At 45.0% G+C, this 14898-nt stretch overlaps 1 protein-coding gene across 2 annotated transcripts in view; it reads right to left on the bottom strand.

Moving 5' to 3' along the window:
• Positions 1 to 14898, bottom strand: part of MAPKBP1 (mitogen-activated protein kinase binding protein 1) — a 105666-nt gene that overhangs the window by 41259 nt on the left and 49509 nt on the right. For both annotated transcript variants that reach the window (XM_050896925.1, XM_050896926.1), the window contains exons 4-9: positions 9574 to 9636; positions 8919 to 8976; positions 5598 to 5768; positions 2540 to 2677; positions 1519 to 1701; positions 204 to 364 (exon numbers count right to left, since the gene is read on the bottom strand). In XM_050896925.1, the coding sequence (XP_050752882.1) occupies positions 204 to 364; positions 1519 to 1701; positions 2540 to 2677; positions 5598 to 5768; positions 8919 to 8976; positions 9574 to 9636 (774 nt within the window). The remainder of the gene's footprint in view (positions 1 to 203; positions 365 to 1518; positions 1702 to 2539; positions 2678 to 5597; positions 5769 to 8918; positions 8977 to 9573; positions 9637 to 14898) is intronic.

Below are 14898 nucleotides of genomic sequence, written 5' to 3'. Positions count from 1 at the left end.
AGCAAGATATGCTGTGTAGTCCAGCCACCAGCTTTGGGCTGTAGCCCAGCCATGCAAGGCAAGGCTGCAACAACTCAGGGAGATCTGCAACAGGCTGCCAATTGTAATCCACAAAAAAGAGCACACTATAGATGGCAAAGGTCTGGGGAACAGTTCTAACCCCCACAAGCCTCCCTTGCTCCCTTCCACCCTCTCCATGGTACCTGGCCTCAGTCACACTCGCGATGTCTGTTCCCAGGAAGTGCGGCTTTGGCAGTGTGGTGACAAAGTGAAGGTTCAGAGGGTTAAAAATCCGCACGGTGCCATCAGCACAGCCACAGAAGATGTAGTCGTGATTCACAGAGATGCAGTTTGCCACAGCGGTCTGAGGAGGACACAGCACACAAGAAGGTGAATAAGCAATGTGCTCTCACTTCAAAGGTCACCAGACACACGACAGGGAGAATAGCAAACTGACAGACAAAGGAGTCATGGTCAGAAGAGCTGAAGTGAAGTCGAGCCCTGGGAGTAAGGAAAAGCCTAAAAATCCATTTTTCCTTTCTGAGGAGCTTCCCAGCCAAGGTCCATTGCAGATTCCAAGTGGTTAAGGAAAAAGCCCAGTTCCTCCACCACCCACTGTGGTGGCAGGTCAGCAGAGCTACACATTTGCTCTAGCTGAGTTTTACTCTGACCACTGCTTTTTGTTCCTCTGTGACATTCAGCACCACTGGCAGGCAAGCAGCACCTCACCCTGTACTACCACACCAATACATTACCTGTCACAAGGGGATAAGAAAAGGAAAAAAAATGGATTTTCTTCCCCTCCCATTGGGATCTGTACAAATGACAGAAAATGGTACAAAATGGAGTGTCATGATAAGGGGATGAGTTCAATGCAAAACTTTTTTCCAACTTACTGTGAAGCTGTCTGTATTCTGAGCGAGAGTGAAAGGCAGATTTTAGAGAGGAAAGGAAAGAAAAGAAGAGGCATTTCACTTGAGTGAAAGCGTGGAAAGATTTTTCCCTTGATTTTAATACACTGGATCCTTTCAGGTGGGCATCTTACATTCAATTGAAAGGAAAATAAGCATGATCAAATTCTTAACTGTGGGCCAACCTGGTGGTTTAGAACAGCCAAACCAACTAGTAGCTTGGGAACCTGCATTTGAGATGCACAAGGCAAGTAAGACACTGCAGAGTGGGTAGAAATCAGAATCCTTCTAAAACTCCTACTTGTCCAGGCCAAACCAGAGGGACAACACAGGGGTTGCCAAAGCTGCATAAGGACACTGCTTTGCCAGAAGAGCAGTAGCTGTAATGCTGAGGCTTGAGAATGAAAGAGCCTCGATGATTAATAAAACCCCTTTGCCAAGAAGCAACGCTATTTTTGCCTGGCTTTCCAGAGTAAATCACAAAGTGGAAGAGGCCCAATGACTTTCACTGCTGGTGGTCAGCTTGTGGTCCAAGTGCCCTTATTTGTTGCTCCTGCTCTGCTTCAGCAGGCACAAATACTGCAGGACAGGAGGATGTAAAACTCACCCTCAGCTCCACCCACTTGTCTAGCAGCCTTTTTTCATTGAATTCACAGAGCAGGCCTGAGGATGTGATACAGAAGGTGCTGTCAGCTTTTTTGCCCCTTCCACAAGCCACGTCCGCAAAGAAGTTGTTCCTCAATTCTCCAAGCAATCCTGAGCGACCTAGCAAAGGGACCGTGGCATTGACCTACCAATAAAAAACAGTTTGTTAGAAATAGAGCAAGGCACTCCAGGCAGACAGACATTTTTTAGAACATCAAGCCTTGAGTGCTGAAGTGCCTCAAAGAAAGAGAGCTGCAAACAGCCTACAAGGAGAGGTAGTGACATGTTTTACTTGCTGCAGACCCATTGGCTGCACAGTGTATTGGGACCATCAGTATTAGCACATCAGCGGAACACAACACTATTAGTGCCACCAAAACTGTGCATCCAAACATATGACCCAGAGACAGCAGATCAATCACTGGAAGAACAACCCTTCCATGGCTGATCCATGATTTATACCAAATGCCAAAGCAGGGTCCAAGCATGAAGTAGGAACATCTGGTCATGAGCACGCAGAAAAATTATCACATGTGGATTCTGTCCCCCAGAGAAGAACAGAACAGCTAAAAGTTTAAACACTTTAGTTGATGCTTCAAAATAACACTCATAACCTTTTGTCATGCTCATACCAACATCAAACAGCTCTCCCCATCTCTGTGCTCCAAGGATTTCAACAACTGCAGCTCTTTTCTAGTTTTTTTGTCCTTCAGTATATGTGACTACTAAAGAACAAGCATGCTGCTACACAACTCCAGGAGCCATGCCCCTACCTCAGTGCAGGATAAGACAAGCTTTTGGTGCCTTTTGGTGCTACCAGCCCATGGGGAGACTGGGACTTGAGAGCCAGGAGTGGAGGGCTATCCTTGAATCCCAGCAAAATCAAGAAGTTCCCCCTTCCCACAACTCACTGGGGCAAAATCCACCCTGCCGTAAGATGGAAATGCCTGTTCACAGCTTGGCCTTGATGCACCTTCTCTCACCTTGGAGGTTTTGCTGTCATCCAGGTACCAGAACTTGATGTGTCGATTTCCAGCAGTGACAAAGTAACTGCAGTCCTCTGAGAATGACACGGCTGTCACTTTACTTGACACTTTGTTGGCTGCCACTACGATGTTTTTCTGGAAACATAAGTGTTTAGATAGCTTAATTTCTTTGCTCAGAAGCAAAGGAAACTCATTTCAATTACAGGCACATATCCAGTACAAGCGCTGCAGCAGGCAAAAGACAAGGCCCAAACTATTTCCCATTCACCCCCGAATACAACCTCCCCAGCATTAGCTGGGAGCATTGATTTGGCAGATAGTACAATTCACATTTACATTCAATTCCACTTCCACATTGACTGGAATCGAGAACAAATCAGCAGGCACTAGTGCCTGCAGGAACTTGCAGTCTGCGCCATGACAAACATGTTGGTTTCACAATCACCAGGAACTCTGAGCAAACCCATTCCCCTTTCTAAACAGGAAAAGCATATATAGGCCAGCACAAGGAGGAGCTCTCTCAGCCTCCAGACAGCAATGAGGGCAAGGCACTCAAGATGGGGAACAAGTATTTTCCACAGGGAAAACAGTACTGGTTCCTCCCTAAATTCTCTCTTCTCTTTAAAGACATGACACTTTATCGAAAGGCCCAAAACACAAAAAGACCATGCCTGTATTGGAAGGGACAAAGCAAAATCTCCTACACCTCAAATGTACACCTCAAAACATCAAAGAGTTTGGGAAAGGAGGAAGAACAGGGCAGGGACAGAAAAGAGGAACAGAGGGGGCCCAAGCAGAACAGTCAGATGGCAGGAGCTCCCTGTCCACAATACCAGCACTCAGTTTTCCTCCTCCTGCCTTTCCCCAGGGACTGGTAGAATTGAGAATAAAAAAAGTTTCCCCCTCTGCCTGTGGTAGGTTTTCAACCATGCAGCACATGGTTGACAACAGTGTACCACTTTTTATTCTCTCTCTGTTTCATTTACCCTTCCTTTTAGGGATTCAGTTGCTCCCAGTCTTCCCAACGCAATGCCCTCAGCACACAAACCACATCACCCCAAGGGCCCCATCAGACTGCGTGCTGACAGAACTGAAGAAACTGTCAACAGAGGAGTCTAGGCTGCTGCACCATCACCACGGAGGACCCCTCAACCCAGACTGGGGGAAGAGCGAGGGGGACAGCCATTAACATAACTTCTTTCAAGACAGTGCACAGAGAAAGGCTTGGAACCCTTCCAGATCTCAATATCTGGATCGTTGCTGTGGCCTTTCTTTAGGGAAGCAAGGGGACCCTACAGACAACAGGGGTTTTCTTTTCCATCAGAGTCAAATGAGTAAGTCTCCCAGCCAGGAAAAACAGGAAAATTGAAGCAGCAGCACAGTGGACAGAAGGGTTGTGGTTAAAAGTGCAGGAAAGTGCTTCAGGAGATCTGTTTTCACATCTTAGTCTCTTATTCTTCTTTGGCTTTGGTCAGGTAAAGTCTCTCTAGTTTTGGTACGCAGCCTGCAAAATAAAGGCTAGCTGGACCTCCCGACAGTCACAGTCTGGAGCGTATGCTTAAAGTGTGTGTTCTTCAGTGCAGAAGAGTGAGATAGTCCTTACCTCATAAGCTCTCATGCACATAATTATAAATAGGATCACAGTGAACAGAAAAACCTGCATAAGCAAGGGAAAACAAAGCTATGTCTACTGTTCCACACATGCCATGCATTATGACCATCTCCAAGTCACTACCTTCATTTTTATAACTAGAAAGAACCAAAAGGCTGAGCACTAAATTTTCAACACTGACATACACACGTTTTATCACTACCCAGTTCAGCTATGCAAAAAAATAGCAAGGTCAAACTTCAGCTCATGCAGGAGAGAACTAACAGTGAGATCTTAAATTACAGCACAGGAAATGTGATGAAGAGAGTAACATACTAAATGAGCACAGACTTACAGGCTCTGGGGAGACCTTATAGCGGCCTTCCAGTACTTAAAGGGGGCCTACAGGAAAGATGGGGAGGGACTCTGTATCAGGGAGTGTAGTGACAGGACAAGGAGTAATGGTTTTAAACTGAAAGAGGGTAGATTTAGATTAGATATAGGAAGAAATTCTTTACTGTGAGGGTGGTGAGACACTGGAACAGGCTGCCCAGAGAAGCTGTGGATGCCACCTCCCTGGAAGTGTTCAAGGCCAGGTTGGATGGGGCTTCGAGCAACCTGATCTAGTGGAAGGTATCCTGCCCATGGCAGGTGGGGTGAAACTAGATGATCTTTAAGGTCCCTTCCAACCCAAACCATTCTATGATTGTATGATCATGTGAGATATAACAGATGCATTGAAGTTTTTTAAATCGCATTTGTTTTAGAGAGGGTTACAGCACCTGAAGGGGTAGCAGGAGCTGAATAAGTGCTTAGCATTTATTAATACAGAAGACTCCAGACCTACTGACAATAAATGTTTCTTTTCTTATATACAAACAGCACACACTTAAATGTTTTCTAGAGGATAAGACACAGGCTTTGTTTCCACAGAGTGCTGCCCCAACCCAGTGGCAGACAGAGTGATCTCCACCGGCTTTCACCCACTGTGATTCCTCTATGTTCCCTTTCTCAATCATCAAGGATGGGATCAGAGTATCACAAACCCTGACACAACAAACACAAAACAAGCCAAGAGCATCCACTACACCACGAAAGAAATCCCTGGCTGATGAGAGTTTCCTTCCTCAATCTCATAAATTAGTTTTTAATAAGCCTCTAAAAAAGGACAAGGCTTTGACAAGGTTTCAAAGTCCATGCTTTTCTGGCTGGACAGCAAGATGTCACACGTCTCCAAGTATAAAGAATATCCCTTCACTGAAGTGACTTAGACCTTCCCTAAGGGACCATAGCGCGCTTTCATGTCCAAACTTGTCTGTGTCTATGAATGTCAAAAAACAGACAACAATAGAATTTAAAAAAAAGCAGAAAGCAAGATGGAACTGAAATAGTTTATGGTCAGACAGTTCACTCTTTTTAATTTAGCAACACCCTGTGGTCCACCCAGCCTCCTAGAAAACTTACCTTCCATGACCACACGTTGACAATCATGTCATGCTGGTACCCCACTGAAACAATGTACTTGGAGCTGGGAGAGAAAGCCACACAGGCCACACCATACTTGTGCTCCTGGAGCTCAGCCACCTGGGTTCGCTCGGCCACATCCCATACCCGAACTGCTGGCATGTGTCCACTCTGGAAGGGACAAGAACAGACACAGAGCAGGAAACATAACCCCAGAGGTCAGTTCTGACAGATTCGAGCATGTAAATGTGTGGGGGCTTGGAAAAAGATGTCTAGATGGTGCATTCACAATAGGGTTAGAAGTTCCTTCGATTCTTTAAAGCCCAGGTTGAGACTGACAACCTAAGGAGTATATGCATTTCAACAGGTGTCTGAAAGAATTAATACAATCTCTCCTGCTTTAATCTTTTTCTTATGCTACTCACAAAACAGCCAGAGACTAGAACAATACTTTTGATGCACATCCCTGATCTTTGCAATGGGAACTCACAGCCAGCTCACGAAATGGATTATAATAGATCGTACCTTTGGACTCAGTGAACCAAAAGGCCCTCACATCCTCTGCTCCTAACACAACGTGGACATCCGAGATCTCAAGCCAGGTCATGCCATACAAAAACATGACATGACTGTTGTGATACCTATCACACACCATTTGAGGGAGGCCTCTGGGAGACTAGCAACATCATTTCTGTCACAAAGGTAACACACGGATGCATGCTGCCTGAAAGAGTATGGGTAGGGTAGTGTCAGAGAAAAAGATATTGAGGGAACAGAGCCTCTGGCTTTATGCTTGTTCTCCAGAGAAACAGAAGGTCATAGTCTTCAGAAATGCCAATTCAGCACCTTCTGCCAGACAATTCTATTCTTTTGTTTAATTGTTTGTTATTAAATCAAAATAAAACAAGGTGTACAAGATGAGCTGAAATGCTGGCCAAAAATGTGCCTGATGGGCAAATTCTACTCAAGAGCCTGCTCATGATTTCTCATTGAAGTCTGTCAAAACAGTAGCTTGCAAGATAACATATCCATGGCAACATGGCAAAATGATACCTTTTCTGATCAGTTTTAAGTCATTTGATTGTGTGGGAGAGGCAAGTCTGATCACAAGGAGAAGTCAAAGATTTAAAAACTCAGAATTGCACATGTTTTAATTGTCTTGTTCAAAAGCTTTGCCAAGCAACTGTTTGTGGCCTGGAAAAACGCTGTGGTCAGATTTTACTGCAGTTGGTACAGTTCTCCCTCCTGCAAGGCAGAGCTCAGGTCTCAAGGTGGCTGGCAAGATGTTACAATGAGCTGAATCAGCTGCTCTTCTGAGCAATTGCTGTACTTAAACACATACATACGTGTGTGTATATACATACATATATATATTTCCCAGCATCTTAGCATACACCCCAAGACCTTAACAAATGGAATTCGTATTTCATCATTTAAGAAATGCTCACCAAAAGTGAGCTCTGTATCATCCTCATGGATGAGGAATTTATGCCTCCATGGGGAGAAAGAAAAAAAATTTAAAAAAGAAAGAAAGAAAACTAAAAAAAGAAAGAAAGAAAAATCAATTTTCTTCTGGATTTGAAATGTATAAAAGACATTTAATATGTATGGCGGCCAAGGACTAACCTCCATGCTCTCCTTCCTGAAAAGCCAGCCATGCAGAAAACTAAGGTGTTACTAGGCAGAATTAGCATGAGGCTGCTAAAAGTGAGCTTGACAAAGTGAACTCAGAAAGCATTTCCCTATGGGACAGAGGTTGAACTAAGACGAGACTGCTGACACCGGCAGGGGACACTGCTACTCTATGTAATAACTCAAATGTCAGACACGTGGGAGGATATCGAAAAGAGAAATGGTTTTACAACAGGGCAAGAGGAGACATGTTTTGCAACAAGGCAAAAAAAAAAGAAAAAAGCTTTCAAGTATAACTGGAAAGGGTTGGGGTTTTGTTGTTTGTTTTTTTAAATCTGAACTTGCCATTTACCCCAATGAAGTTTCAAACTGAAAAGTTTGAGTTGTTAGTAAGAAAAATACCCACTTCATTTTTCACCACTTTTCCTACTCCACATGAAAAGAATAGAGCACCAGAGATTTTAAAAAAAAAAAAAAGAGAGAGAGAGAGAGAGAGAGAGAGAGAGAAAGAAAAGAAGGCACCAGAATCATCAGAACTGAACACCAGGGAGAAAAAAAAATATATACATTATATATATTATAATTTTAATATAAAGGTTTTTTATTACATTAAGACTTCTAGAGTGTAAGGAGGCATTAAAACAAATTACAGCTATAAAACCTCATGCTTTCACTTAAAAACTTAATAACAGCAACAATTTCTGATGATCTGATGGAAAACTTGTGCTTACTTTTTCTGTGTCAAGGTAGCCTCCATCGCAAAACACTGTTGTTTCTATCCTTGGCCTGATCCATGCAGGATTTAGGCCCAGCTTGGGAGCCACCCAGTGACACGACAGCTGCCATCACGGTGGCTGCACTAGGGACCTCTGGAGCGAACAGCCTCCGCCTTGACAGCTCCGACACAGAGCTGTGACATACTTCTCTTCTCTGTGGCTGAGGCTCAGGAGGGGACCTGTTTCGCACATGCTCTTTCCCCATGACTTACAGAGGCACAGAGACTAGTGGTAAATTACCATTAATCACACACAACAGCAAACTGAGCCCAACCATACGAGGAACAGTCAGCATTTCTGTGGATTTCTAACGTCCAGCAATTCCAGCCTCATGACACAGCCTGGGTCCTGAACTTCTAATACAGAACAGACACACAGTGCACTCATCCTTATTCTCCCCATTGGGCATGTTTGGAAAGAGGAAGCAATTGTCGCCCCCAGCCACACATACAACGCCAAACCACAGGCACCAGCATCTTCTGTCACTGTTCCTAAAACTCCATTCCACATGCACTTTTCACTTTTTCCACAACACTGTTACTGGCTTCAGTTACTTCCTGAAATCCTAAAGGGACAATGCTAAGCTCAGACCAAGATTAAGGACCATCCAAGTGCTCTTCATTGATGCTAGAGTAGAGCCATGCTGTGTGTCCTTCCACTTGTTTTCACTCTACCTTCAGCCCACAGACACCACCCCAGAAGATCCATCCCCCAAGCTGATGAGACAACATGCTGAAAAACTGCCAGCAGGAGCACCCAGAGCCACCCATAACCCAGCAGGTCCACCCAGAGATGCAACGTTGAAACAGATTTGTCTGTGTCAAGGCAGCTCACTGGCTTGTTTCTTCTAAGACCCTCTGCCCAGCTTCAAAATGCAATAGACAAGGTGTGCCCTCTCTCCTCTCACACTTACCTCTCCTGTAACCAAATATTTTCCATCTGGAGAGAAAGCAAGTGCTGTAATTGTTTTCCTAAAACAGAGAAAATGACACTGAGAAACATTTCCAACATGTGATTTCATTTCAATACATCATGAATGGGGAGTAGGTTGGGACAAACTGGAAAGAGGCTAAAATCACACATAATAGCCTGACACAATGGTTTTGCTTTACCAGAGGTCTAACACTTGCCATTGGGATTCCCTGCTGCCCAAGCCTCCAAGCAGCATGCCTACAGCACCGGAAAAGCTCCAAAAGTCGAGGTTCATCCTTGTGCCTTTATTCCAGATGCAGGACCATGTCCCAGTCCTGGCTTCAATAATGAGGTCATAGTTTTAGGTGGAGGAAAAAAAAAGTCATAGACCATGGAGTTCTAGTAAGATCTCCTCCGTGTCATGCCTATTAGCAGTTCCTCATGGGACCACAATGTTTATGAGGTGGTACCTCATCAGCAATAGCACCTCACATTAGAAGGAGCTGGAGCCAAACCGGCTGGCAGCCTCTCCCCAAGGCAGCTCTCACTGAGGGAATTTAGCCTGAAGCAACAGCAGCTCCTGCACTTCACTCAAGCCATAAAAACCTTGAATTCAACTCCCACAGAAAGCAAGCCCAACTTAAAGCTTCACTCACCTGGAACTGTTTAGAATATGGTGTTGCTTATTTTTTCTGGGGTTGAACAGCACAACAACACACCTAGATGGAGGAAACAGAAGAACAAAAAGAGTTGACATGACTATGTGTATAAAGAAAACCAAAGAGCTATCCTTGCTGGCAGAGCAGCAGCAAAAGCAGTCCCAAAAAGTTGTTTCATCCCCTAATCTCACAGACTGAGCTCGGGTTAACCTGAAATCACAAAGAAAAAGAGCAGTCCAGAGGGGAATGACAAGTCTCTCTCATGTTGAGTGTTAGTGCTAGTACCATAATAGTACCATGTGCTAGTACCATAAATAATTACCTTTCTAGCATCTGGGAGACCTGAGTCTCTGATTGCTCAAGCTGGACAGAAAGATTAACCGTGAAAGTTTGTGCAACGGCCCTAATGGATTATGTCCCCTGCCATAAAAGTGACCCTATGTACTGGGCACCAAACCAGCATGTCTAGAACAGAGTAAGAAGGTCAGGAAGAAGGAAAGAGGGGATTTTTCAGAAAAGCTCTCGGGGTGGGAAGAATGGGAGGAAGAGGGGCTAAATTTCTGTGCTGGCCATAACGCTAGACAGGACAGAAACTGTTGAGTATAGCACAAGAAGTGGCTGGCCAGTTGAGAAGTGAGACATATGGTGCCAAAAACTATTGACCCAAGGGATGTATCTGAATAAACAACTTGCTCAGGGGCCTTGCAGAAATCTCTCAGCAAGATGAACTGCAAAAGCAAGCAGTAGTAAACTTCTGGTGAGCAATATAGTCACCTTCATTGGGAGCAAAACAGTCACTGACTGGGAGGGGAGGGAAGGAGAAGAGGCCCCACTTCCCCACTAATCTTGCCCATAGCACACTGCCTTGGTGCCTCAGCCCACCACAACCAGCCTGAGGCAGTCCCAGGTACTGGAGCCTTCCCTAGCCTCCACAAACACCCTACACACAATTTTTAAATCCTCATGTAACAGCATTTGTCTCGTAGCAGAGAGCAGTAGCAACCAGTAACAGAAAATGCATGGCCCTTACTGCCCCCTCCCAAAAGCCTAACTATTAAGTGAACAAAAGGAGGTAGAACAGCAAATGCTCTGATGACCTTGTGCCCTATCTCTCACTTCACCTCTAAAATAGAAATTGTGGTTTTCACCTGTCCCTCTGCTAGTACACACTGCCAGAGCTTGGAGAGTCCCGGCTCCTCCTTTGCTGCGGTGCCAGGGGAGCACTGCAGGATGCCCCTGCTCCGCTGCCAGCAGCCTTCGATGTGCTGGGGACTTCACTCATGTCACCATTGCACTGGGGCTTGCCTGCAACGCATGCCAGGCTACAGATGTCAGTCAGGGGGAGAAATGCGCTGGACAGAAGTAGAGGAGTTGGCCTGAAGCAGCCAGGCAGAAAGACAAAAGCTGAGGCATCACAGAAACCTATTGCAGCACCTCACCTACAGACCTCACCAACATTTCAAGACAGGCGGTGCACACACATGCACAGGACTAAGCACACCTTGGCACTGTGCTGTCCAGGACAAGAGCCGTGTTGTTCCAGGCCCCTCTCCACATCCCCAACAGCAGGCAGAGCTAGCAGTGCTGCAGACACAGCTCAGGGTTGACAGGGACCCATGATGTCTCTGGCATCTCCTCGCCCAGCCCAGGCAGCTGACCTTTCCCTTGGTCTGACTGGGCCACCCTGCCAGAAGCAGTGTAAATTTTGAAACGGAAAAGAGAGCAGAAAGGAGGACTGACGCACCAAGACCTTGAGCTCAGAGTCCTTGGCTGAAGCTGTCATGCTCCATTAACGTTGCTAGCTCAAAGTGGACACTGTCACACTCCATTAACATTGCTAGCTCAAGGTGGACACCGTCAGAGGGTACTGAAGCTTTAACCTCCAAAGCACCAACCATTCATAAGGTATGTCCTCCCCCTCTTTAGACTACTCTACTCCTCTCCATCCACACCATTCCACCTACTCTTCTCCACTCATGCGCTACCCTGAAGGTCAATGCAATAAAGGCACCAAACTTTCTTGATAGTTAAGGCAGACAGCCGTTGTTGGAGAAGTAATCTTGTGGAAGAGCAGGGAAAGTGTAAATAAGCAGTTTGTTCAGACTGGGATTGATCCTTCTGCACTTTTTACCCTGGGGAACCAATCTGGAGAGTTTCAAGTCAAAGCTATGCTATATATTTCTGAGGGATTAGCGTAAAGAAGCAGGAGGTTTGTGATCCATTAACAAGTCAGGGGAGGTTAAGCCTTGCAAATCACGAGATATGAAATAGGAAGTTAGCAGATGTGAAAATCTATCTAATTCCAAGCCTCTGGCTAATCAGAAAAGCAAAGCAAAACCCCATTATGTGGAGTTGGATAGGGTTAAAGGACCAAAATCCTGCTGAGTTATGACAGAGATGAATTGTGCTCAAAATAAGCTTCAAAAAACCAGAAAGAATAAAGGAGAGATACTAAATCCTGGCAAAGACTTTCCTGTGCAGCTCTTAAATTTAGGTTTCTGTTTTATTGTGAGGAACTCTGCAGAAAAACAGGACTTCAGAGAAGTGAACACAGTCTAAAAAACACAGGAAAAAAGCAAAATACAAACCATGGTCTTCACACCAGGCAAGCAAACAAACCACTTCCTAGAATAGTATAGTCAACCACGAAGGTCCAGGGCTTTGCCTTTATTAACTTACAGGACAGAGCCTTTGGCCACCTACAATCATGAATTTTAGCTCGGTTGCACTCTGAAGCAGGCTTCCTCCCCCTCTTGCCAGCCCTTGGCCACGTCCAGAGCCCACAGTGAAGGTAAGAGCCACCCAGCTCACACACCGAGGCAAATCAACAAACCACTACAAGAGCCACATGGCTTCTAGTGCCAGAGCAGCCATCACAAACATGGATATTTTAACTTTGTCTTAAGACAACCCTATGCTCAATTCACTGAATTTGACCCATAATTAATAAACTCTATCTGGAGAGGGGGGGAAATAAATCACAGTATCTCCTTACTGGTCAGCAATCATTGATTTATGCCATGAAAAGGTAATTTTAACTCATAGACTCAGTGAAACAAGATTGTATGTTGTTGAGTTGTAAGCTAATAACTAACATAACTTGCTAATTGGTTGTCCTGGTTTCGGCTGGGATAGAGTTAAGTCTCTTAGTAGCTGGTACAGTACTGTGTTCTGGATTTAGTGTGAGAATAATGTTGATAACACACTGATGTTTTAGTTGTCGCTAAGTAGCGCTTATCTTAAGCAAAGGACTTTTCAGTTTCCCATGCTCTGCCAGCAAGCAGGTGTGCAAGAAGCTGGGAGGGAGCAGAGCCGGGGCAGCTGACCCAAACTAGCCAAAGAGGTATTCCATACCATGGATCGTCATGCCCAGTATATAAACTGGGGGGAGCTGGCCGGGAGGGGCGGATCACTGCTCAGGCATCAGTCAGCGGGTGGTGAGCAATTGCATTGTGCATCACTTGTCTTTTCTTGGGTGTTATCTCTTTTTTTTTTTTATGTTCCTTTTCATTACAATTATTATTATATTATTATTATTCTTAGTTAGTAGTGTATTTTATTTTATTTTAGTTATTAAACTGTTCTTATCTCAACCCATGAGTTTTACTTTTTTTTTTTCCCCCCTCCTCCCCATCACACTGGGAGGGGGGAGGGGGAAGCAGCTGCGTGGTGCTTAGTTGCTGGCTGGGGTTAAACCACGACATTGGTTATGACCTTCTATGTCAATAAAGTTATTTAGCCAGGATAAACTAGTCTTCTAATCTTGCTTTCTTAACTTAGCTGCTACCCAACAAAAGCTACCCCACTGCTATGCTGTCCCATGCCAGTTTTCCACCATCACTCCCCTGACTGCCATACACAAGGGCAATGAAGATTCCAGCCAACTCCAAGGACACCTCATTCAGCAAGATGGCAGGCCACAAACCGCCAGTCTTACAGCAGGACACAGATACTGTTCTGGGAGTCAGGAGCACCCAACTTTGAAAACTGGCTCCCTCTCAAAATGCTTGGAAAGGTTTCTAGTCCACTCCATCCTAGAGAGCACATCCCCTCAACAAGCAGAAATTAACCATTTATAGCACTTTAATCTCTTCTGAGTGTTCAGGGTGACCTCAATTGCCTGCTCAGACACTCACTGCTCAGCTCTGTGGCCCCAGAGCGGCTCCTCCACTCCACGCAGCCAGCAAGTTGATCTCCAGCAGAACCTGCAGCAGGTCCCCGAACAAGGTAGCTGAGAGCCCATTAGTACTCTGGATGTGCTGTTTTAGCAAAGGAAATTGGTCTAGCAAAATAAAGGGAATGGAGACACTGAATAGTCAGATCACTGACGTACCTACTCCACACTGCCTCCAAGGCCAGTAAGGCTACCAAGCCCTCAGGAGACTCAAAGTATCTACTCCTTTCCGTTTATGTTGGCTTTAATCTTACAGCAGTTAAAATAATAAAAATAATTACCATGGAAAATTAATTGCATACAAGAGCATACACCCATCTATCCATCCTCCACCTTTGTCTGCTCCTTTATAAGACTGCGTTCAGTATTTTACAGCCAGAGGGATGTCAAGGATGCAAGGGAAGAGAACACTGATCTTTTTGTTCCTAGCTTCCAATTGTGGATGTAGACCAAGCAAAGTACTTCAAACCTGCACTTCTATAATGGTCACATCACCTCTTCCACCTGCCCCACCCCTTTCCCAAATTGAAGCTTTCAAAACAAATTCAACTTCTCAAGACACCTTTGTCTAAAGAGACCTTTTTAAACGCTAGTGCCAACATGCAAACTAAAAAAGCACCTCACATGGGACCTACAGAGAGAAACACTGACCCTGGTGCACACTAGCTCTTTAGAAGGTCAACATTGTTAGCATCCTTGTTTCAGCACAAATCCTACCTCCTCTGCAGCTGCGGGCAGGGCTTGATGACCACAGCACCTTTTTAATCCACAAGTATATTCTGATTTCCAAGACGTTTATAGAAACTATTCACTGCTGTATGGATTACTGCTGTACAAATCACCTATCAGCCAGCTGAGATCAAGTGTCCTGTTTGTTTGCATGCTGGTTCCTGCAGAGGCTGTTGGCAATGGCATACATATTTAAAGGTATTATTTCTAAGTCTATGATGCCACTCCACAACCTTTAAGTACACCTTCCCGATGCAAGCAGGTTTTAAAAACAACTTGGCTGTGGAATCTCTCCCAGTTCTCTTTCTTGTGGGACATTCAGGTAACCTCAAACACAAGCGAAGGACAGAATCAGCTCTCACAGTGATGTCAAAAGTTTTTGCACACAACCTGAGCTCTCTCCATCAGGAAGCCCATTT

Source organism: Gymnogyps californianus, chromosome 5, assembly GCF_018139145.2.
Source record: "Gymnogyps californianus isolate 813 chromosome 5, ASM1813914v2, whole genome shotgun sequence".
NCBI lineage: Eukaryota > Metazoa > Chordata > Aves > Accipitriformes > Cathartidae > Gymnogyps > Gymnogyps californianus.
The sequence above is the reverse complement of the archived record's forward strand: the minus strand, read 5'-3'. Positions and strand labels throughout refer to the sequence as shown.